Raw genomic sequence first — 25,052 nt, forward strand, 5'->3', positions numbered from 1 at the left:
TTCTTAGATAAATGGTAGTATAACATAAACACTTCCGCCACCTTTCTTTTATCTTCTGACACTCTATCCTGGCATTCCCTCGGCCGCAGTATGCAAAGCCCCTCCTCATTCTCTTCTGCCACCTCCTGGGAGCCCTTGGCATGGGAGAAACAGCTTTTTCTTCCAGCCCCCATCATCTGGAATTTGTGCTGTTTCTAGTCATTTCTGTTACAAGTCATGCTGTGATGAACAGGTTATGCATGGAAATTTATATTTTGCCCAGTTGTCTTTGGGATATTATATTATCCCCAGAAGGGGGAATGGCTGGCTTAGAGGGCACATGTAATTCTAAGACTATTACAGCATTCCCTTGCATAGAGACTGGACCATTTTGTGTTCATGCTGACACGTGCCAGCACATGGCCTCGTGTGTCATCACACTTTGGCACTGTGTTGGTCTGATAGATCAGCAATGGTATCTTGGTGTCATTAATTTGCATTTCTCTTGTCAGCACAGTTGGCCATCTTTTCCTATGATTCAGAGCCACCTGCATGTATGTTCTTTTCTCTAAGAAAATTCTATTTCTAGTCCCTTTTTCTCTAGAAGGGGTTGGTTCTTCTCCACAGCAATAGTATTTTTTTAAATTAATTTCACAAACAACTATTTGAGAATTACTGCTCCAACTACTGTACGTGGTGCTAGGGAAACAGCTTAGTACAAAATGTCTGAGACCTTTTGGTGTGAGTTGCTGTTGTGCTTTAATTTTAGGAGAACTCACTGTGGCTCCCAATTCAGTACTGAATTAAGGAAGCACACCATTTTGAAGGGGTGTGGTCAGCACCGGATACACAGTGAGAGGCTTGGGAGATAGACTGAAGCAGAAAGTGTAGACAGTAGCCTGCCAGCTGCATGGCTGACTCATGTTGAGTTTTGCCACACAGTAGTTTTTAAAACTTGAATAACAAACATTTAAAGCCATGAACTTTCACATTAAAGTCAAGATTTCTGGACTTTGGGGAAACCCATAGGATGTATGAGCACTGGTTCCCACTCTTGCATGGCAGCGTTCTCCAGATGGGACTCTCTCCATCTCACCCCGATCCCTTCACACCTAATACGTGCATGCTCAGAGTGGGAGCCGTTGTCATGGATGGATTTGAGCACTTGGAATGTGGCAAGTCTGAACTGGGATGTCGCATTCTGTTTACTGTGGACAGCAGAACATTTAAAGTGAAACATGAGGCCCTCATTTTATTTTTGTTGGCTGTACATTCTGCCTGCTTCAGTCGTTTACAGTTTTGCCTAAGTTTCTGTGGACACTGGAGCTTTTAAACTGCAGCTCTTAATTTAAAATATTAAATTAATGTGACCATGTTCTTGATTTGAGAAAATAAGAACATGTGTATTTTGCAAATGGGTGACTTTTCATAGGCCTCTGAGCAGTCATGAGGCCTGTTTATACTTGATCTGCTCCAGTAGTAGAGGGTGAGACAATGCTGGAAATACTGGGTTGGCCAAAATCTTTGTTTCAGTTTTTCCGTAACAGCATGCCAACACCCGAACGAACTTCTTGGCCAATCCAATATTTTAATTTCTAACAGAATTGACTTGGAATCTTGGTTGTTGAGCTGTGTTTTTCAAACACAGCTTTCCAAAAAAAATTTTTTAATTGAGGTGTCCTTTATGTATAGTGACCTGTTTGTATCTTAGGTATACTCTTCAGTTCTCTGTGACAGTTCATTTCAAGGCACAGAACATGGGTCATCTCAGAAGCTCCTGCCTGCCCCTTGTCCAGCAGCCCTCTCCTCCTGGAACCACTGCTCATTCAATTTCTGTCACCATCATTTAATGCTCCTGGTTTTATTGTTGTTACCTTTATGGATTTTTTGTATTAATATGTCTACTAATATGTGACCCATTGATCTTGACTCGTAAAAGTAGCATTGGTTTGTAGAGTAGTTCACTCACTGTTTTAGTACACATCCTTAGGTGAGACTCTATTATTTTTTATATATATATACACACACACACACACACATATATATATCTTGGTAAACGTGTTTTGTTGGATGTGTGTGGTTCTCCCTTCTTTTTCTTTATCAAGGAGCTCTTATTCCCAAAACATTTTTTGTTTTGTTACTTCTTTATTCACATGTGCCCACTTCTTTTTCCCTCTACGGACCATGCTGGCACCAGTTTACATTGACACTGTTAGCGGTTCCTTAAGTAGAGATCAAGTCCATTATGAAATCTCCTGTGGTGAAACGATCCCAGAGTGTGCAATGGGCCAGCTTCAGTGACTCATGAGTTTTCAGTTATTTCAGTACTGCTTAAAGAAAGAGGTTCAATTAGCTACTGTGTCTATCCCCAAGGCCTGCCTGCACAGGCAGCTCTTTGAACATACCTTGATTGTGACTTCTTCATCCCTGTCTTACAGGCCAAACTGCCCGACCTGCAACCATTCCCTTCTCCCGATGGAGACACTGTGACCCAGCATGAGGAACTGGTCTGGATGCCTGGTGTTAATGACTGTGACCTCCTTATGTACTTGAGGGCAGCAAGGTAATAGGAGTCCACATCCTCCTGCTTTCTGAATTGATGAGTGGTCAGTAAACTTTCCCCTTTCCCTTGAAGTTGTATTTATATATTGGGCATTCTCTGGCTTTACGTTTTGTTATGCTCTCTGTAATCAGAGCCCTGCTCCTTCTTACTGGAGAAACACAACTTTCGATGTTGAAGTCACTTTTTTCTCCTTGATGTTTGCCCCAACACAGATTTTAGAACTTTTCAGAAAGAAAACATCGTAAGTCACACATTCCAGTATCAACGCTCTTAATACAATTGAGTAATTGGCTCATTCAGTGCATCTTAAAATTCCATTCCATATTTCTTTGTTCCATGGCTGTTCATTGGTATCCGACCTAAACTTTCCATTTTGAGGGCTTACCTATATGAATACTTGCTAACCTGAAAATGCCTAAATTACAAAATGAGAAGTTCACGTCTGTCCCAGACATGTCACAGTGCAGGCAGGGCCTTCTTTGTCTGCAGGGGTTTCTGGGACTCACTCACTGCAGTATCAACAACAGGCAACCAAAATGTTGAAGTAAGGCAGTGATGGAGATGTAACTCTGGCTGCTGTGCGGTCAGCAGTGTAACTTGGAGGCTACAGCAGAGATGGAGGCTTCAGGGCAGGGGTGACTACTGAGAGTTTTTTTCACCTCTTCCACGTTTGCTTAGAGATGGTTAATGTACAGCATGAGAAGAGTTAAGTAAAATTTCAAAGGATTCAGTTTTACATATTTTCTGGAGACTGACCTTTCAAAAGTTTATAATCTAGCTGACCATTCTGGCAGATAGTTTTAGATTATTCACGCCCTCAAAACTAAAATCTAAGTACTGATAAAGCATGGGAAGAAAAACAAATGGAATCGAATGAGAATAACATTTCTCTTTCTCAGTGAGTAAATAGTGAACTGCCGAGAAACAAAAAAAAATGTTTAAGATGAGAGCAGAAGCAGGCCTGAGAACTCTGGCTTAATTGCGCATATAGTGGTGGAGTTTGTTCTGGGCTGGAGCTGTGCTCTGAGAACCGAGGGCTGAAATGTCTGCTCTGCTGTCTTCTCTTCCCGTCTCCACAGGAGCATGGCAGCCTTCGCCGGGATGTGTGACGGAGGCTCCACGGAAGATGGCTGTGTGGCGGCTTCGCGGGATGACACCACCCTCAACGCACTGAATACGGTGAGACCTTTGAAGTTCCCTAGGTGGGAAGCAAATTCTTCTTTCTTCTGTGCCGGCCACAGGGAGTCTGTGGTGATGGTCCATGAAGGGGTCTGAAGTCTCAGGAGGCAGTGCTGTGGGGTGCTGCTGGACTTGAAAGATGGGAGTCGTGGTCCCGGTGGTGGGCTCCATGACCTTGGCCAGTGATGTGGCACCTCCAAATTGACCTTGTGACCTGCGTCTGCGCTCCAGGACTGTGGTGAGCCTCTGCCAAGAGCCTGGTGATAGTGGTCAGAGTTCACTGAGATCTCACAAGCCCAGTAGTAGGCACAGTGATCTTACTGAATCCTCACAGCGCCCCTTTTAGGAAGGCTCCATTATTACCACCATGTGGACCCAGGCAAGTGAGTTGAGAGCAATGGAGTCACAATCCATGGTCATACACTTAAGGTGTGAATCCAGAGGCCCTGCTTTCCAAGCCTTAATATTCTTTGAACAAATTTGGTTTTTATAGATTTGGCTTTGGAGCCATGTAAATATTTCAGATGTTTATAAAACAAAGTTAAATTAAAAAAAAAATAATAATCCTTAAAAAAAAACTAAAGTAAAATGTAACCCACGAGCATAACGGTACTGAGTTGGTTGCATCACATATCCTGTGTGAGCAGTCATCTGCTTTAATCCTATGACTCCACGGCAGCTCAGAATAACCCAGCTTGAGCCGCTGCTAGCAGCAGGATTCCTGAAACCAGTTTACTTCTGTGGACGCTCCTTTTTGACCTCAGAGAATATCCTGTGGGGCTGCACAGGACAATGAGTGTGTCATAGTTCCTTGAAACAGTTCTTCTCCTGTGTGTTCATTAATGTGGAACGATCAGGTCTGAAATATAACGAATTTTTATGGATTTCTGATCTGTTCACAAAGAGTCTGCATGGTTCTATATACTAGATAGGATATTAAGATGAGGCTGAGCAACTCTTGGTGATGATTAAGTTTCATTTAAGCACCCTTTTTGTCTGTCTTTTTCTTGAGAGGTTACTGTAATTGGAAGGAACTTCTTTCAGTCACCTGTTCCAGTCTCTAAATAGATTAGAATCCAAAGCACAGGAAGACCAGGTGACTTGTATGATTATTGTCAACAATCCAAAAAGTTGGTAACAGACCCCAATTTAGGGATCTTCCTGCTGTACAACTTGTTGTTGGGGAAACATGTAGATATCTGAATGACATAGCGGTTTTTATTCCTGGTCTAGTTATGTTTCTTGAGTGTTACATAACATTATAATAGTCTCTTATATATTGGAGGTTGAATCACCTTGCTTGGGCATAAGCCATGTTCCAAATAAGTGAATGATTTTCATGTTCCCATTTACTTTCTCACCTATTTGCTACTTAGAATTTTTGTGGTTATAAGGAATCCTTATTCTGAACATACAGTGATAGAGCCAGAGGGGGCCTTTGAGATTATTTTACAGATGAGAAAACTGAGACTCAGAAATGATGAATCTGCCAGCAGTGGTTATGGCAGATGTAGCTGTGAATGTCTGTGAATTCAAAATACCCTAAAAAATGTGTGTATATTCAAAGTAACTCTTTGAAATGAGCTAGTTTTCTGTTGGGTTTTGGTATAAAAGCTTTATGAAAAAAAATTCTCCTTCATGACTCTGCTGATCAGTTGAATTTTGAGTAACAAAAATGTTGCCATATTTAATTAAATGTCTGCTTTTGACACTTTTTCTGAATTTATCTGATTTATTCTCTGTCTTATTCCAACCCATCTAAAGATTCTGTGGAACATACTTTTGTACAGAAATAATTTGAGCTATTTTTGCCTGTGGTCCTTTGTAGCAAGTTCCTTCTGAAATTTTCTTAAGCATTGCCGGAGGGTTTTGGTTTATGAGTTTTTGTTTCTGTGAAGCTTACCTTCTCATCATTTGAAATTCTTCCTGCCTAGGCGAGCCCAGGGTGGCTCAGGTGTCGGATTATGCAATACAAGTGCATTTAGCCATCAAAAGACTAAGTTGTGTGCTCATTTTATGATGAATGGAAACATTTAGTGGCTGTTTTAATTTTTATACTTTTGTTGTGCTGGTTCATGGAGCGTTTTAGTTGCAGGCACTTTCTTTAATGAGAAGTGAAGTGATTGGAAAAATCTTGAGAGAAGCTAATGTTTATTTCACATTCCTTGGAATAAGAGTGTTTTGAGTTATGTTAAGTAGTAAATTAAAAAGATAAATTCATTGTCATGTGAGAAGTATTTATTATTTCTTAAAGTATAGCATAAAGTCAAAACAATGTAAAGCATTTATCAACTTAGAATAAACCTGTGTCTATTTCCTGTTTCCCAGGACAGTGTAGAAATTTAAAGTATATGGAATCTGCAGTGCGGCTGCATTATAGGATATTTAGTAGCCCAGTAGGACTGTTTGAATTTCAGTTCAGTCGCTCAGTCCTGTCTGACTCTTTGCGACCCCATGGACTGCAGCACGCCAGGCCTCCCTGTCCATCACCAACTCCCCAAATAAAGAGTTTAATGTTTAAAACTGCAGTCACTAATAGAACATTTTTGAACTGTTTGTTCTTTATTACGATTTTGAGTGTACATGCTCAGTCAGGTCTGACTCTTCATGACCCTGTGGACTGTAGTCCACCAGGCTTCTCTGTCCCTAGGGTTTTCCAGGCAAGAATATTGGAGTGGGTTGCCATTTCCTTTTCCATATTACCATTATATGGACCTATTTTTAAATATAAGCTCCTCTGGATTATTTAATTGAGATTTTTCTTCATTATTCCCAAATGAGAATTTTAGTGTATATTAAAAATATTTATTGGAGTGTAATTTTTGTATAATAAACTGCTCTCATTTAAAGTATATAATTTGATGAGTTTTTTTAGATGTGTATACCAATGAAGCTACTACAGTGTTCAAGGTAGAAATCATTTCCAGCATCTCCCAAAAGTTGCCTCATGCTCTTTTATAATCCTGTGCTGCTTCTAGCCTCAGATAACCACTGATACATTTTTCTCATTATAGATCAGTTGCATTTTCTAGAATGTTGCATGAATTAGAATAATATTATATGTAATACTTGGGTTTTGGAGTTTTTCAGCCCAGTAATTTTATAGTAGATGTATGTTGTCACATTAGCAGTAGTGCATGCCTTTTTTATTGCTGAGTAGTATTCCAATCTATGGATATCCGTAGTATTTTATCCTTTCACCTGGTGATGGACATTTGGGTTTTTTCCAAGCTTTTGGCCATTATGAATTGTTACACAAGTCTTTTTTTATAACATGTATTTTCATTTCTCTTGAGTAAATACCTGGCAGTGCTGGTAGCTTTTTAGAAACTTACCAAACAAGTTTCCACAGTGGCTGTACCATTTTACATTCCCGTTAGTAGTGTGTTAGAATTTCAGTTATTTAGCATCCTCCACAAGACTTGATTCTGGGAGCCCAGATTCACAGACTTAGGAAGACAAAAGAGAACTGTGCTCCATGTACACAGACACAAACTAAAGGCTTGTGGTTAATTACACTGTAGTTTTAAGTTTCTACAGCCTTGCCATCAGAAGCCACAGTTCCTTTAAGTCCTTCTGGATGCCCCACAGGGTATCTGCACTATTTTTGAGTTGGTCACCCTCTTCATCTTTCAGTTTCTGGTTGGTAAACTGGTTAACCCCCGAGCATTCAGAATACATGGAAGGCTCAGGAAGACTTCATTCTCAATGCCCATACATGCCCTTCACCACTGTTGACACTGGATGATTCCTGAATAAATGTTTCAGCATGGATTCAGTAAGATCAGCCACACTTAATCCAGTAGCCCAGTTAGTATATCCTTTTAGCTTGATGACTTCATAGGCACTCTCAACTACCATCTTATGTACTTCCTTCCAGTTTTCACTATTATTATTCTCTATTCCCATTTCTGGATTCACTTCCTGGAGAGAAATGCTGGGCACATTCATTCCACTCCACACAGCCATGCTTGAGTCACCATGTTCTCCCAAAATCCATCTGTGGCAGCTGCTGAGATGAATGCCAAGTTTTTCATCCATTAGTTCAGTTCAGTCACTCAGTTGTGTCCAACTCTTGGTGACCCCATGGACTGTAGCATCCCAGACTTCCCTGTCCGTCACCAACTCCCGGAGCTTACCCAAACTCATGTCCATCAAGTCTGTGATGCCATCCAACCATCTCATCCTCTGTCATCTGCTTCTGTTCCCGCCTTCAATCTTTCCCAGCATCAGGGTCTTTTCCAGTGAGTCAGTTCTTCTCATCAGGTGTCCAAAATATTGGAGTTTCAGCTTTAGCATCAGTCCTTACAATGAATATTCAGGGCTGATTTCCTTTAGGATTGACTGGTTGGCTCTCCTTGCAGCCCAAGGGACTCTCAAGAGTCTTCTCCAACTCCACAGGTCAAAAGCATCAATTCTTTGGTGCTCAGCTTTCTTTATAGTCCAACTCTCCCATCCATACATGATTATTGAAAAAACCACAGCTTTAACTAGACGGAACTTTGTTGGCAAATTAATATCTCTGCTTTTTAGTATGCTGTCTAGGTTGGTCATAGCTTTTCTTCCAAGGAGGAAGCATCTTTTAATTTTTAGCCATAAGACAGCGAAATCTAGCAGAATCCAGATTACATCCACTCGCAATCACACAGTGCTTGGGCAATCCACTTGATTTCCAGGTAACGTATGTGAGAATATCTGCAGGTGCCTCTCCCCTTCTTGCTAGTGAACCCCTGCACTTAACCACCACAGTCTTGGAATTGGCAGTGACAGAGTAATCTTTGTCTGCCACGATTTTTGGTGTCTGAAGGAATAAGCTCCTGTGCTGCAGGTCCATTATTTCTCCTTTGAGTTTATCTTCCAAAACATCCACAAGAGCAAGCTCATCAGTCAGAGACTTCCCCAGAATGCTGATGGCACATGTCACACTGACTTGTCCAATACCCACTACAGTGATCTTATTGTTTGGAACCGTTCCCTCTTCTTCTGCAACTGGTGCAATCAGTTTTTCTATAAGAGTTGCCATTGTGCCCAGGGAGGAAAGTTCTCCAGACAGTGGAAAGGATAGCAGAAAGAAGACAAAGCAGCGTGCATCTTCTCTCTTCTTAGTCATTCTTAATAGAGAGTTATCAATATTATTAATCTTTTCAGATAAGTAGTGTTTGGTTTCATTTGATTTTTTTCCCCCCTCTGTTGTTTTCTGTTTCATTGATCTCTCAATCTTATTTCTATTATTTCTTTTCCACTTATTTTGGGTTAATTTGAATATTTTTTCTCCTAGCTTCCTAAGGTGGGGTCTTAAATAACTGACACAAATTCTAATTTGTTGTTCTTCTATAACCTTTTAGTTAAAAATTTTTAAAAAAATTTTATGTGTGATTTCTTCTTTTACCTGTGGATTGTGTAGAATTAAATTGTATAATTAACATGGACTTAGAATTTTTTTTTCCCTCTCTCCTTCCTTCCTTTTGGAATGTTATTGATTTCTAATTTAGTTCTGTTGTGATCAAAGAGTACCCAATGAGATTTCAATCTGTTGAGATCTGAGACTTAGTTCTTGTCTCAGCATGTGATTTATCTTGTGAATGTTCCATGTGCACTTGTAATGAACCTCTATTCTGCAGTTATTTGGTGTACTGTTTTATAATTGTCAGTTTCTTTGGGGTAGTTGATATTATCATTCAGATCTTCTCTGCCTTATTTATTTATTTTAGTTTTGACTGTGCTGGGTCTTTTTTGCTGCATGCCGATTGTTCTCTAGTTGCACAGAGTGGGTGCTACTTTCTAGTTGTGGCATGTGGGCTTCTCATTGCGGTGACTTCTGTTGTTGTGGAGCAAGACCCTAGAACGTGGTGAGCTTGCTCCGCAGCTTGTGGGATTTTCCCGGACCAGGGATCAAACTCCTGTTGCCTGCATTGGCAGGTGGATTCTTAACCACTGGGCCACCAGGGAAGTTCATTCTTTTATCTAGTTGTGTTGTCAGTTACTGAGGGATGTATTAAAGTCTTTCACTGTGATCGTGAATTTGGTTATTTCTCTTTTTGTCTCTGTTAGTTTTGCTTCATGTGTGTGGGAATTGTATTACTAGGTGTATGAACATTTCTAATACTGATGTTGCTCTATGTACTAAGCCTGTTCCTCTTTTGGTATGATCCTTTTTGTGCCTAGTGATACCCTTTGTCTTGAATTCAGTTTTGTCCGAAATTAATACAGTGCTCTAGCTTTCTTATGCCTCTTGTCTGCATCTGGTATGTCTTCTTCCAGCTTCTTACTTCGGATTTTTTGTTTGTTTGTTTGTTTGTTTAAAGTACCTCCCCTGTGTACTTTAGCTTTCTAGTTGTTTCTTGCTTTTTTATCCCATCTGGCAAGCTCTACCTTTTGTTTGGAGTGTTTAGTCCATTTTAACAGTGCAGATAATTCTCCGGTTGTATGAAACTTAAGCCACTTACTTTTTTAATAGCACAGCTAGTGTCATTGGAGAATCACAGAAGTAGTTAATATATTGTTACTTTTATGGCCACACGATGTTACTGTTGATTTAGTGGTGAACTTGTAAAATAGGCACACAGTTCTTTGTTTGCTCATTATCATTAATATGTATTTCTTAGCTTTTTGCTTCTTACATAAAAAAGTTTTGTACTGTTATAAAGGAAGAATACGTAATAAATATGTTGGCTTCTCTTACTACAAGAGGGTATTCTTAGTAATTATGGGCATACTTCTTAATGTATGTCAGCAAAAATATGTTTTTGTTGTTGTTGTTCAGTCACTCACTCATGTCTGACTCTTTGCGACCCAATGGACTGCAGTATGCCAGGCTGCCCTGTCCATCACCAACTCCTGAAGTTTACTCAAACTCATGTCCTTTGAGTCTGTGATGTCATCCAACCATCTCATCCTCCATCACCCTCTTCTCCTCTTGCCTTTAATCTTTCCCAGCATCAGGGTCTTTTCCAGTGAGTCAGCTCTTCACATCAGGTTGGCCAGAGTATTGGAGCTTCAGCTTTAGTATCAGTCCTTCCAATGAGTATTCAGGGTTGATTTTCTTTAGGATTGACTGGTTTGATCTCCTTGTTGTCCAAGGGATTCTCTCAAGAGTCTTCTCTAGCACCACAGTTCAAAGGCATCAATTCTTCATTGCTCATAATATGTTTTATTATGTTTTACTATTTTATTTTAAATTGTGAATGCCTAAAAATGCAGAATTGTTTTATTTATAAACATACATAGCATATGTTAAATAATATGTTAAAATATGACAAAGCAATGATGCTGTCTCTGAAAGGTCAGAGATAGAAATGTTTCTGTATGTTTCTCTTTAAGGAGTTTTCTTTTAATTAAAATATTTTTTAAAATTATTTATTTATTTTGGCTGTGCCGAGTCTTCCTTGCTGCACAGTCTTTTCTCTGGTTGTGGTAGCAGGGGCTACTCTGTAGCCGTGGTGTGTGGCCTTCTCATTGTTGCAGCTTCTCCGTTGCAGAGTATGGGCTCTGTGGCAAGGGCTCAGTAGTGGTGGTGCACAGCCTTAGCTGCTCCACGGCATGTGGGATCTTCAGGAATAGGGATCGAACCTGTGTCTATTACACTGGCAGGTGGATTCTTCACCACTGAGCCACCAGGGAGGCCCCATATCAGTTTCATTTAGGCTTATCTGTACACATTTAGCTTATATGTAACTCTTGAACATAATTGCTGTGTAGTATATAAATGGCCCATAGTATTCTAATGAGATTAATTCAGCCATCTTTAAATGCTTACATTTATTTGGTCTCTTATTAATACAAAGTAGACCTTTATATTTATGCTTGGAAGCTGCAGCAGAGCCCCATAGCTTGAGGGTAAGTTTTCCTGGAAGATACTATTCTGACTTATTTTTACTAAATTGATATTGGATTTTATTCTTTGAGCTCAGATATCTTTCCCATTTCCTAATAAAATTCAGATTCTTTGACTTCTCTTTCTCAGAAACTTATTTGCATTCTTATGTTTACTTTCACTAACACTAAACATATGTATGTTCACTATATATAAGTAAAATTTATAATCATGCAGCAAAGATTTCACCTTTGCCTGGACAGTTTTATTCCCTGAAATATGGGTGGCTGTTAGATATTTGGATTAAGCTTTTTACATATTCACGAGAGTATGTATGTGTTTGCTTACTTATTTATGCACACCCACATCTCCTTCAACAGAGGATTAAAGGCTTCCAAACACTTAATAGTTTGTTTTTATCTCTGATCTATAAATATCACTGTTTGTTAACCATTGAGTATTAATCATTTTTGTTTTCTGAGCTATAACCCAATGTCTGGTACATGGTGGAAAGAGACACTAAATATTTGTTGAATGATGGAATAAGTAAATCAGGTTCAAGTCCAAATCACATTTGATCACCCAGAACTTGGTGTTGTAAAGTTGGCACATCAGAGTAAGCCTACACTCAGAATCATTTTCATGTTCTTCTCTTTCATTCTAAAACTTAAGTTTAAGTCTATAGAACTTCTCTCAGAGATTTTCTGTTTGTTCTTTGTAAATGGACTTCCCTGAAGCACTTGGCCCTGAATTAGCTTTGCAGTGCTCCAGACTTAAATGGATGTTGAGTATTACCCAGCTCCCAAATACTGTGTTGCCAAAAGGTCCTTTTATTATCGTTTGTCCAGTAGCTCAGACGGTCAAGAATCCACCTGCAGTGCAGGAGACCTGTGTTCTATCCCTGAGTTGGGAAGATCTCCTGGAAAAGAGAATACCTACCCACTCCGGTATTCTTTCTTGGAGAATCCCCATGGACAGGGGAGCCTGGTAGGCTACAGTCCATGAGGTTGCAGAGAGTCCAAAAGACATGACTGAGTGACTAAGCACACAAATTATATGATCAGGATTCTCCTAAATTGATTCCACCCTAACACCCTTTACTTAAATTCTCCTCTTTTTATTATACTCCATTCAGATTAGTCACCATTACTTGGTTAGAGGGTGGTAGTTTTGGTCTGTCAGGATTTTGGATCAGAAGAGTATTAGTTGATATGCTACATGCTTTCTATTTATGGAAATCCAATAATTTTATCCAATTATCTCCAATAATTTTTAAGAACATCTTACTTAAATCAGTTTTGACAAGCACTTTTGCTAGTGTTGTATTTATATCATAGCAGGATATTGGAATCCTCCTCATATTGTTAATGGTAGTATAAATAAAGATGTAGAAAGAGACCATGTAGTTGAAGCTTTGTCATATAACCAAGACCTTTTCAACTGATTATCAGCATTTGTTGTTCAGTCGTGTCTGACTCTGTGACCCCATGGACTACAGCATGCCCAGCTTCCCTGTACTCCACTATCTCCTGGAGTTTGCTTGAATTCATGTCCATTGAGTTGTTATACTAGCTAACCATCTCATCCTCTGTCCATGGTATAGTTTTTATATACGTGTATGTGTATAACCAAATACATATCATCATCATTGGACAAATTAAGGTTCCACTATTTTTCCCAACAGAAAAAAAGTGTTTAACAACTATAAGGCAACAATAATAAAGCACTACAAACACCACATAATCCAGTAACAGCTATCAGTGCAAATATTTTTAAGACTTTTTTCCATATAATCCCTAGTATTACATTTATGTAGATGTGAATGGGTTGTGTGATTTTATTTGATTTTCTTTATGTATGTTTACAGTCAAGTTCCACCACTAGTTTTATGTTTGTAAATAGTTAAAAGAAAAACAATAGTTTCAGTTATCATTTGCCTCAATATAGGTACCTTACTCTATTTCAGTTTGAGAAAAAGCTGAACAATGTCTAATTAATATACTTGACCAGTACCTGGGAAAACATCGACTGAGTAGTTAACACTCAGTAGCTGTTGAAATTCACAATTCTTACACCCGTGACATCATGTTCTTTACAAATAGTAATGATTCACCATACCTTTCTCTGTCTTATTTAAAACATTAGTATTTTCTCTAACATGGTTATAAAATAACTTCGCAAGAACCAGGCCCTGCACTTCATCAGATACACACCTCTCTTTTGACACTGGGGCCTCAATTTTGCTGCAGTATGGGCAACAAGTTTATACAAAGAAAACAAGATGAGTGAGTCCATTACCTGAATCTGTCAGTCTAGCCAGTTCCTGGTGCCGTTTCTTTCGTTTTTCCTTCTTTAAGGCAGCTCTGTATTTTTTGTGGCTGGGAAACCGAAACATACACCATCATTGGTCACACCTGAAATTCTGTCTGGAGGCCCCCTTTCCACTGCGTCAAGTGCAGGAAAGTCTCTCTAATACTAGGTAGTGGATCTTGATGATATGTATTTGGCTTAAAAATGGCAGAACCTAACATTTTCCCATAAACTTGTGTGAGTAATGCAGTAAACCTAGTACTGTTTGGCCAACATGCTTATAAACGCAGATGGACGCACTGCTGTCACACAGCAGTATCGACTTTTAATGTTTGTCATCCACCTTTTCCAGAACTTGCTTATTAAGTTGTCTGAGACAGTTCTTGGACTGTAGAGACTGTGGCATCAAGTAAACAGGATTTTTGGACTTGGGAAATGGCCATAGAGCTTTTGTTTACCATTGATGTTCCCAGGCAATGATTCTAGGAGCAATACATGGCATATTTGGCATGGAAAAATCATTGTATTCACACACAACAGGTAATGACTTGTTTATATTATTAATTGGAAATTAGTCCATTAGAGGCAGAAGAAAATGTCAGGAAAAGTAGGAAGGATAGGTTGGAGTTACTTATTCTTTACACTTTACAAAATACACTCACAGCAAATCTTGGTAGGTAGTCATTTGAAATCTTCCTTGGTAGATTTGGTGTGTTTATAGGTAGGTCACTGCTTTGCTTTTTATTATATAGCTAGTGCCATATCCAAAACTAAGCAGTTGTCTGTCAGCTATCAGCTTTTCTCCTAGTTCTGCATATTCTGACTTACAGTTCTTTATCTAGAGAGACTTAATGAATGTATAGAATAAAAAATACTTCTGTTCATTCATGGTAGTACTCACTGAATGAACAAACATATTTTCTAAAATATAGAAAGTATTACTGTAAAAGTGAATTGGCTAGTGATTTGTAGGAATTTCTCAAATATTGATCTCGCAGTTGTAGGTAATCTTTTTGGCGTCTAGTTTAATCTTGGATAGCATGAAATAAACTGTCTTGTCATAAATTAAGAAAAATGTAAAAGCAAGTTACAAAACTGAAGTATGATTCTGTTTTTGTTTGAAAGAATTACATGTATAATATAATTAAATACTTATGACTTTAATGTATGCTGGCAAATATTAGATTATACTTGTAGAGAAAATACCTCACTTGAATTGTTCACAATTATTTTTTTGGACTGTGTGAACTTGGTTTTGGAGGGGTTAGAGGTTTAAGTGAGTCAACAGATATTTTTGAGTATTAGCAGGTGCAAGGAATGTCTACTTAGTGGAAATACCTCTGTAAGTAATTCAGAATCATATCCTCTGTCAGGTAAGTCATTTATTTATCTGATAATTGTATCAGAAGTTACCACCCTTTGGTGTGCATATGTGGACCTATTTTCTTTTAATTTAGAATTCTGAAATAATAGAGTTTACTTGGTTAGAAAGGCAGTTTAATATAGGACTGAGTAAGCCTTTGTTCAGAGTTATAATACATACGTGACTTAAAAATCTTTTTTTCTTTTGACTTTGAATGTTGGAAAGCTTCTGTTCCATTTCCTTAAGTGCCCTCAGTTTTCACTGTGTATTCCCATCTCTTGTTGCATTTTTGTCTCAAATTTAAATTTTAAATTGAAGGGAATATAGTTTTTTATAGGAAAAATATTTTTCCTATAAATAAAATATTTATATAAATAAAATAATAAAAATATTCTCATTTTTAATTTGAAAAGTATTCCAGTGTACAGAAAATTGGAAAAAAATAGTACAGTAAGCATCTATGAACTCAGTATCTAATGAACATTTCTCTCTATATATGTATATTTCTATGTATATTAATATGTGAAAATATATATATATATATATATATATATACTGGAGAAGGAAATGGCAGCCCACTCTGGTACTTTTGCCTGGAGAATCCCATGGACAGAGGAGCCTGGTAGGCTACAGTCCATGGGGTCACGAAGAGTCGGACACGACTAAGTGACTTCACATTCACGTGTGTGTAACCATTTTATTCCTCCTTGTGGTCAGCTCTGTCTGTATGTCTTTTAAAATGTGGCACGTACACTAAAGCAATACTTGCCAGATTTGATCAGCATGTGGTGACAAGAAGTTATTTTCAGTTACCCTGAGAGCTCGCCTCGGTGCAGTAAGCTTTTATGAAAATGTACGCATCATGTGCTTTTTTTTCATTGTGTTTTGTCTTTCTCTTATTTCATTTTTCTGTGTGTAAATGCCTTTGCTAAGCCATTCTCTCCCCAACTCAGCTTTTTGACTGAATTTTCAACCAGACATCAAACCTTAAGTTTACCAGTGTTACTCTCATTTTACTAGTTATCAGCTATTGGTCAGCTGCCTGATGTCATTAATAACAACAATATTAATAAGCTGTAATAAAATTAAAATGTACTTGTTGGTTGAGTGCTTATATGTTAGGTGAAAGTTTAAGTGCTTCTTATGAATGATTGTATTTGATTATAACAATTCTGTAAGAGAAGTGTGGTTAGCACCTGCAGTTTATTAAGCACACTCGGACGTATACACATGTTTTAAACTTTATGTGTCAGACTATGAGGATAGTCCGACTCGAGCCCAGCGCCTCATCTCAGTCCTCTTGAGAATCTGCACTTTGGGCGATTCATTGTTCAGCCAATTGAAAACCCTTCCTGCTGCCACCTGGCTGCATGTCTCCCTCTGTCCTCCCAGGGTCTCAGCAAACAAAAGCTTTTACTTTGGTTTGGCCAAAGTTAGAAAGTTCCTTTGCTAATTAAAAAAAATTTCTGTCTCATAAGATTTTTTTTCCGTGCTAAATACTGATAAAATGTTTTGAGGCTTCCGTGGTGGTTTGAAAAATGTCTACCAAAGCATCAGTCAGTTGGAATTTTAGCACCTGTGAACCGGCATGAAGCATTAATATCAATATGGTGAGTATTTAGCAAGTCAGGATAAAAGCCCTTAGCCCTTTTACATTGAAGAAGAGGCTTTAATACAATCATTCATTCATTTATTTATTCAGCAATAAATGTGATGGAGTCCCTGCTCTTTGCAAAGCCCTTATGGGAGAGCATTTGATGAGTGTTGAAATCTAAGTAAGCATTTAATCTTAGAATAAAGTAGGCCCATGAGTTTTAAAAGGGCTTATATATTAACATAACTTCTGAAATGTAGAATATTAAGATTTATAGTGTTTGTACTAGTATGTGTGTTTCTTAATACTAGTTTGAAATATATTTCAGAATAACTTTTTTTCCCCCGCAACTCTCCTAGATAAATTTTTTTACCCCAAAGTTTGAAGGTCACTGTAGTAGTTTCCTGTGGCTGCTCTGGCAAATAGTGTACCGTAAACTTCAGAACTTAAAGCAACAGATTTCTCACAGTTCTGGAGCCCAGAAGTTCAAAATCAGGGTGTCAGTTGGGCCATGCCTCCCTCTAGCTCCTCGGGGAGAATCATCCTGTGCCTCCTCCAGCACTGAGCGGCTTTGAGCTCACTCTCTCTGCTTGCCTTCACTTCGCTGTCTTCTCTGTGTATCTAGGTCTTCTCTGTCCCGTGTTTTTCCACAGCCCCTCTTTTTGTAAGGATGCTAGTCATTGGATATTGGGCCCACCTGAATAATCTAGAATTGTCTTCTCATCTTAAAATCCTTAACTTCATCACAGTCATGTCTGTGAAGACCTTTTCTGAAATAAGGTTGCAGTTGCATATTGCCGGGGTTTGATGTGGAAGTCTTCTGGTGGTGGTTTTTCAGCCCCCAACAGCTGGGTTTTGCTGTTGTATACAGTGTTACTAAAATAAATTGTAGTACTTATTTTTAGTTTTCTGTAATAGTTTATTTCCTACCCCTTTCTATCAGTTATAACTTACTTAGATTTAAGTGCGAACATTATCATCTTGAGAACGTTAAAGTATTTTACTAGTGACTGTGATATCTCTGTAAAATCCAAGGACATTTGATTGCTAAAATACTGTCACATTTTTATTGATATAATATACCATGTATGTGGCTTTCTTTGTACAAAGAATATATTTATTTAGATAAGAGAATTATCATCTATGGTTATAGATTATCATAGATTATCTATAGATAACCTATAGAATCTATAGATAACCATAGATTATCATTTATGGTTAACCATGTTAACTGACTTATTCTGACCTGTCAGGTTGCTGAGTATTTCTTCCTTGGCTCTACCCTAGATGGTCCCAGCCTGCCCCTCAGGGGCTCTTGGGGGCAAGGTCTTGTGCTGCTGGTAGATCTGGTTGCGGTGGCCTGGGATCAGCCCTGGCTACCTTTGAAGCTGTTCCTTTCTAAAGTCTCTGCTGTCTCTTCCATCTCCTGTCCTTCAGCTCTGCCCTGTCCATCTCTTCTCTAAGAGACAGACATTTCCCCATAGCCAGGCATTCTCAGAGCTTCTTACATCACCACATGACCTGCCCACCCTTGCCTATCTTGCTGCCTGGCTTTGGTTAGCTTCCTCCTTGACCATAGAATGGGTTGAGTGTGTATTCCAGCTTTGTGTGTGTGTGTGTGTGTGTGTGTGTGTATGCACACGTGCTCAGTCATGTTCAACTGTTTCAGCTCCCTGGATTATAGCTCTGCCAGGCTCCTCTTTCCATGGGATTTCTCAGGCAAGAATACTGGAATGGGTTGCCATTCCTTTCTGCAGGAGTTTTTCCTGACCCAGGGATCAGGTCTTGGTCTCCTGCATTGTTAGGTGGGTTCTTTACCACTGCACCACCTGGGAAGCCAGAAGTGTTCCAGCCTACTCCAGTACTTTGGAATACTAGTTCTTCAAGGATTTAGGCGAAGGATGGCTCTAAATTTTTCTCCCCTTTCTACCCCTTCCCCCAACCATTTCACCAGCGAGATACACGTTTTCATGTGTTCTCCAGTCTGACTTCACTTGATGCCTCTGAGTTATCATGCTGGCCGCCATCACACAGAATCTCTTGGGACTGTTGAGAGTTTGAGGTCTTTGGTTTGTATGGTATTTGGCAAGCTCGGTAGTCTTCCACAGTCAGGCTCTCTTCTGCTGCTGCTGTGTTTTGAAATTGTACGGTCTTTTTCCTTTGTTCTTTCAGACCTCTTGTTAGACTGAGAAATCCAGAATGGTGAGGAGGCTAAGCAGGCTAAGCTAAGGCTCAGGGCGAGGCTTCTTGGTTCTCCAGGGCCATAGCTGGAGGCATTGCTGGGGTTGCCCAAAGCCTCGTTGTTTATTTCTTAGTCACTCACTTTGTTCTTGGATGAGGTTTCTAGATAAAAGAGCAGTCACTCAAAAATATTCCCACCTCTGTAGTCTTGCATGCTTTGCTGTGTGCCTCTTTGATTTTCTTTGTTCCACTACTTGATCATTGCAGCCAGAAAGAATAATGCACTATTGTTTACACAGCCTTAAAATTACTCGTCAAATATCACTAAGGTTAAGGTTACTGAACCCTGTGGATGGGAAGCAGTCATTTCTGTACTTAAATTCTACTGAGTAGGAATTCAAGCACTTTTTGTAAATGGTTTCTCTTAATACTGATGCAGTTGATCTTGAGGTTGTTTTTATTTTAAAAAAATTTAATTGTTTGTAGGAATCTGGTTATAATTGACCTGTGGCTAACCTTTCATGTGTACCTCCTAGTTCACTTGAGCATTTAGGAATGGGTTCACTAATGACTGCATAAGGGAAAAGAGCTATGTTTTTCTGTCACCCTCTAGGTTAGTGCTTCCCTTGCCATTTTTCTGCTTTCAAGGCTGTGAAGATTCTAGGAGTAAATGAAAAAAGTGTTTTAATTTCCACTGTGGCCCTGAACAGTTTCTGCCTGCGATCTGAGATAGGTCTTTCTAAGCTGACAAATAATGACGATTCCTGACTCTCCTGGGAGTTTTTCTCTCTGTGTCTGGAGTTACACTCCTCATTCTGTATCATTAAGTTGGGTCTTCTCATCAGTGGATTTGTGTGCTAAGTTCTGAGGAGCTGTCCTCCCTTTCCATGCCCTGGACTGGTGGCTTTGATCCCCCACAGTCTAGCATCCTTCATGTCCTGGGCTGGAATTCACACAGAAAGCAGGAGGAAAGGTTTTGTTTCAGGGAAGCGAGGTTATATACTGTGAGCTGTGTAGATAATTATGCATAATTTCATTTAAAGACCCGTGGCGTGAGCTAGTCCAGCTTTCGCAGAAACCTGAAAGTTAAGACATTAACCTTAAATCCCTAAGGTGTAAGTGAAGCATCTGCAATAGCTGGTCAGTGTTTGGCCTGGGCAGTTTGGTATAGTTCAGTGGCTATATCGTTTGTTTACTTTTCTAAATGAGTGTATTAATATTTCCATTTATTTATTCATTTGTCTATGGAATATCCTTTAGAGTTTTACCTTTCTAAAACATCTATGGAACTTTCCTGATAAGAATTTGCCTGCCAGTGCAGGGGACACAAATTCGATCCCTAGTTGGGAGAGATCCCACATGCTGCAGGGCAGCTAAGCCTATGTGCCACAACCACGGAAGCCCGCACGCTAAAAGCACGTGCTCCACGAGAGAAGCCACTGCAATAAGAAACCTGAGTGCTGCAACTAGAGAAAATCTGCATGCAGCAACAAAGACCCAGTCTAGCCAAAAATAAACAAAAATTAAAAAAAAAAAATCTATAAAGAGAAAGAAGATTAAAAACAGGGGTTCCGAAAAATGACCCAGTCCAGCCCCTCTGTTACAGAGGAGGGGTCCAGAGGCCACACTGCTGCTCAGAGCAGGGTCCTCCAGGCCCCTCTGCCCATGCTGTTACTTCCCCTCCAGGACAGCCTGGCACCTCACTCCTGAGAGCCCCCCAGGTCATCAGGTTCTCCATTGTTTCCCTTCTCATCCCCATCTTCCGTCCTGTCTTCTTTGTACTGTGGGATAAGCTCACCCCTGTGGTGCTCTAAGGCATACTCACTCTCCTAGCACCAGAGCGCTTTCCCATGACACTCGTCGCATCCCATCCCTTCTCAGTCAGCTCTCCTTAATGAAACATTTCCTCCTTCCGGAATCAGGCTTAGTGATGACCACATATCTTATTTCATCCTAAACAGGCCTTCAGCATAGATTCTATGTTCTTCCTTTCTACAGCTAAGAAAACTGAGGCTTAGAAAAATAATTTGCTTCTTATCACACAGCTAGTGGCAGGACAAGTGTTTGAGTCTAAGCCAGAGCTGGGAGCTTTCTCTCATTTAGATCTCACCTCTGCGGAACCCCCAAACCTGCATCTTTGGTGCCAGTGTCATCTCAGGTTCTCCTCTCCAGGTGTTTATGTTTGTAAAGACAATGTCAGATTAGATGCTAAAAACAGACAAATGGTCAGTAATGGCTAAGACTGGTTTGTTCTGTATTCTAAAAATAGTTTACTGACCTCAGCTGATGTGCCAGCCTTTGGTGTTTGCTTTCTAATCACCTTGTGGTTGAGGCCCCTGTTCTGTGAGTTTAGAATATCTTCGAAAGCACTGTAGCCAGGAGATTGTGACCTGTTTTCTAGATACATGTGTGAGAACTGCAAATGAGAAATGATACAGTGTTGAACTAGCCATTGGAAATTGTTATAAGTGAATTATTGCCTAGACATAATAACTGCCTTTTATTACTTCCTCCTGGAATAGTGTTTTTAATTTGACTGTTGCTGTTTATTAAGTATAGGCATGCTCAGTCCCTCAGTGGTGTCCAACTCTTTGTGACCCCATGCACTGTAGCCCACCAGGCTCCTCTGTCCATGGGATTTTCCTGGTAAGAATACTGGAGTGGGTTGCCATTTCCTCCTCCAGGGGATCTTCCTAACCCAGAGATCGAACCCGTGGTTTCTGCATGGCCAGCGAATTCTTTACTGCTGAGCCACCAGGGAAGCCCTAAGTATAGGCAAGGTCAATAATATTATGTATACTGTTGATCTTTATTTTTTTTTTTTTTTACTGTTGATCTTTAAAATCTGCTTTGTGGAATCATCTTGCTCTTTCAACAGAGCAAACAGCACCCTAATCACTGACACTTTTCTGTTTTTATCATACGTTTATTTCATTATTTTGTTTATATGTGTGTTTTCTCTACTTTGAGCTACTCCTGACTAGCCACCCCAGTGTAAGAAAAGACCTTGTGCTTGCCCCATCCCTGCAGCTGGAAGAGTCCCTGACCTCACTGTTCGCAGCAGATCACTGATCCTGACGTGGTCCAGTAGAGGTGTCAGGGGCAGGGACTGAGTCTTAGGGGTCCTGGACACTGGGCTAATGTGGAATCCTTGCTCTGCTGCTTCGTAGGGAGGTGGCCCCAAGCACGAGGCTGAACCTCTTGGTTTTGTTTCCTCATATGTAGCACTCTTGCCTCAAAAGAGTGGTGTGAAATGATGAAGTTATATACTGAGTAAGTTCTTAGCACCTCTGGAGAAGGGAATGGCAACCCACTCCAGTATTCTTGCCTGGACAGAGGAGCCTGGCAGGCTGCAGTCCATGGGGTCTCATAGAGTTGAGCACGAATGAGCAACTGGGCCCACACATAGATGTACAAGTTCTTAGCACAGGCAGCACTCAAAAAATGTTGGTCCCCCCCTCTCTTCTCCTATGTGACCTCAGGGGCTGACATAATTTCTAGAACATTGTACTTATTCAGAATGTGTTAGAGGGGGAGTGAAAATACATTTTCCAGCGAAAATGTATTTCTTTCTGAAAATTAACTGAATCTTTCCTTCAGCCCTTACTCTCAGCAGTTAAATTCTGTGTCTTTACCTTCATCTCTCAAATGTGCACCCATAAGAGTGTTCAGAGAAATTTATCCTCTCCAGTGCTTAAGTAGCATTATTAGGAGTGACAGTGGCCAAACAAAACTAGGCTTTGTGCTTTCAGTCTTAACTCTAGTTTTTGAATGTATGTGTGTATCATGTTTTGAGCTTTGTACTCGATCACCGAGCTTTATTTTCTTGGGCTCCAAAATCACTGTGGATGGTGACTGCAGCCATGAAATTAAAAGATGCTTGCTCCTAGGAAGTAAAACTATGACCAGTCTAGACAGCATATTAAAAAGCAGAGACATTGTTTTGCCAACAAAGGTCCATCTAGTCAAAGCTATGGTTTTTCCAGTAGTCATGTATGGATGTGAGAGTTGGACCATAAAGACAGCTGAGCACCAAAGAATTGATGCTTTTGAAGTGTTGATGGAGAAGACTCTTGAGAGTCCCTTGGACTGCAAGGAGAGCCAACCAGTCAGTCCTAAAGGAAATCAATCCTAAATGTTCATTGGAAGGACTGATACTGAAGCTCCAATACTTTGGCTACCTGATCCAAAGAACTGACTCATTACAAAAGACCCTGATGCTGGGAAAGATTGAAGGCGGGAGGAGAAGGGGATGACAGAGTGTGAAATGGTTGGATGTCATCACCAATTCAAGGGACATGAGTTTGAGCAAGCTCCAGGAGTTGGTGATGGACAGGTAAGCCTGGAGTGCTGCAGTCCATGGAGTCACAAAGAGTTGGACATGACTGAGCGACTGAACTGAACTGAACTGAATGAGATCATTGGTGATAGAGGAATGAATGAAAATATATAGGCGTTTGTGAATTATATATTATGAGAGGACGTTTTCAGTTGTTGGATTTCAGACAGCTTTCTCATGTTAGTGAAGAATAATTCAAATGTTTAAAACTACGTGAGGAATTTTAAGATTGTTTCCAAATTCCACTTTTTTTCCCCTTTCTAAGTTATTTTGGCAATTTCTTATAAATAAACAGTGTATTTTGCAGAGCAAAAGACTTTGAAATTTAACATTATCCCTAATGGACTACAATTATTTAATATTTAACATGAACGCAATCTAACCTCAGATAGGCTTTTTCTACAGTTATTATAATGGCTGTAATTGCAGAAGAATACTTTGGCGTAGCAGTAGCTGCCAGCTGCAATGCCATTTGATCTAAAAAGGTCATAGTAAAAGGGACATTTAAATTAAGTTATAAATTACAATTGAAGAACAATATTTTGATGTGTGAGACCAGGGATGACAGAGCAGGAGATGTAATTCATGGGTTCATTATAGAACAGAGGTGCCTGACAGCTGAGCCGTGCCAAGGGGAGAATTTATTTGCAGCATCACGCAGACAGAAAATGGCAGCTCAGATGAGAAGCTGGAGTAGAAACTCGAAACCTTGTGGTAATACGCAGAGTTTATGCTAATCAGACTGCCCCAGATCCAGTGATGTTTAATGATTGCTGTAATATAAATGAGATGTTCGGACATGTGCACATTTTCAATCTTATTTAAATTAAGACCTCGTCCTTGCTCTATAAAATAGCACACTTTATAACCAGGCATTAAGGTTGATTCTCTCACCTCCCTGTCCAGTGTACAGATTTGCTGAAATTTCGGAATTGTTTAGGCAGGAGAGTTAAAGCTTGGAACAAGAATTCTATCCATGGCAGCTTTGAGGAAGGATATAATTTAGTGTTTATAGCGATCCATGAGAAGTTCAATCATGAGTTAATTAAACTGTAGGCAGTCATTAAGTATTATTTATTCTTTCGAGAAGCTTGCCAGTAAAGCACTTATATATATTAAATTATAGAAAGTAATAAGCAGGGAATGATTTGTCAGGCTGAGTGAGAGGAGCAGGTTTAACTTGGGCAATTACGCAGAAATGTGTTTTTCTTCTTGTGGCCTGACCCTTCCTTCCTACTAATCACAGAGAGGTCAGGGGCTGTCACAGGACACTCGAGGCTGTGTAGTCCCCAGCACCGTGTGCACCTTGAACCTGCAAGTGTTTAAGAATCTTTTGTAATAGCTGTGCCGCTAAACTATTACTCCCCATGATGGTACTGCTGGACAGTTTATAGCTGTTTGGTCTTTCAGGGTATCTTGTCACATGGTGTCTCGTTTATTGCTTTTCATGGTCCTTTGACACAGTGAGGGGTTGATGTTGTTAGTCCCACTTGACAGAGATGAGAACCTCAACTCAGCCGGTTTGTGGTGAAGCGCCTAACAGGCATCTGTCTCCCTGCTCTGACCTGGCGCCTTGCTCACACTCATGAGGCTGCAGAGCCCTTGACTGTGGGAGTGGTTGTGCAGGCGGGCTGCTGAGCACCTGGAATCTTTGAGTTGTTTAGAGCATATTATACAGCAGCCAGCTGTGCCCAGTTACAGAGGGCACCAGGTCCCTGGTGGTGTGTCATT

General features: G+C 39.8%; 1 protein-coding gene and 1 pseudogene across 6 annotated transcripts in view; one reads left to right on the forward strand and one right to left on the reverse strand.

Annotated features, from left to right (window-relative positions):
• RERE (arginine-glutamic acid dipeptide repeats) overlaps window positions 1–25,052 on the forward strand; it is a 409,293-nt gene that overhangs the window by 285,283 nt on the left and 98,958 nt on the right. For all 6 annotated transcript variants that reach the window (XM_043924145.1, XM_043924148.1, XM_043924149.1 and 3 more), the window contains 2 exons: window positions 2,418–2,542; window positions 3,622–3,721. In XM_043924145.1, the coding sequence (XP_043780080.1) occupies window positions 2,418–2,542; window positions 3,622–3,721 (225 nt within the window). The remainder of the gene's footprint in view (window positions 1–2,417; window positions 2,543–3,621; window positions 3,722–25,052) is intronic.
• LOC122708063 lies at window positions 7,256–8,744 on the reverse strand (annotated as a pseudogene).

Source organism: Cervus elaphus, chromosome 14, assembly GCF_910594005.1.
Source record: "Cervus elaphus chromosome 14, mCerEla1.1, whole genome shotgun sequence".
NCBI classification, from domain to species: domain Eukaryota; kingdom Metazoa; phylum Chordata; class Mammalia; order Artiodactyla; family Cervidae; genus Cervus; species Cervus elaphus.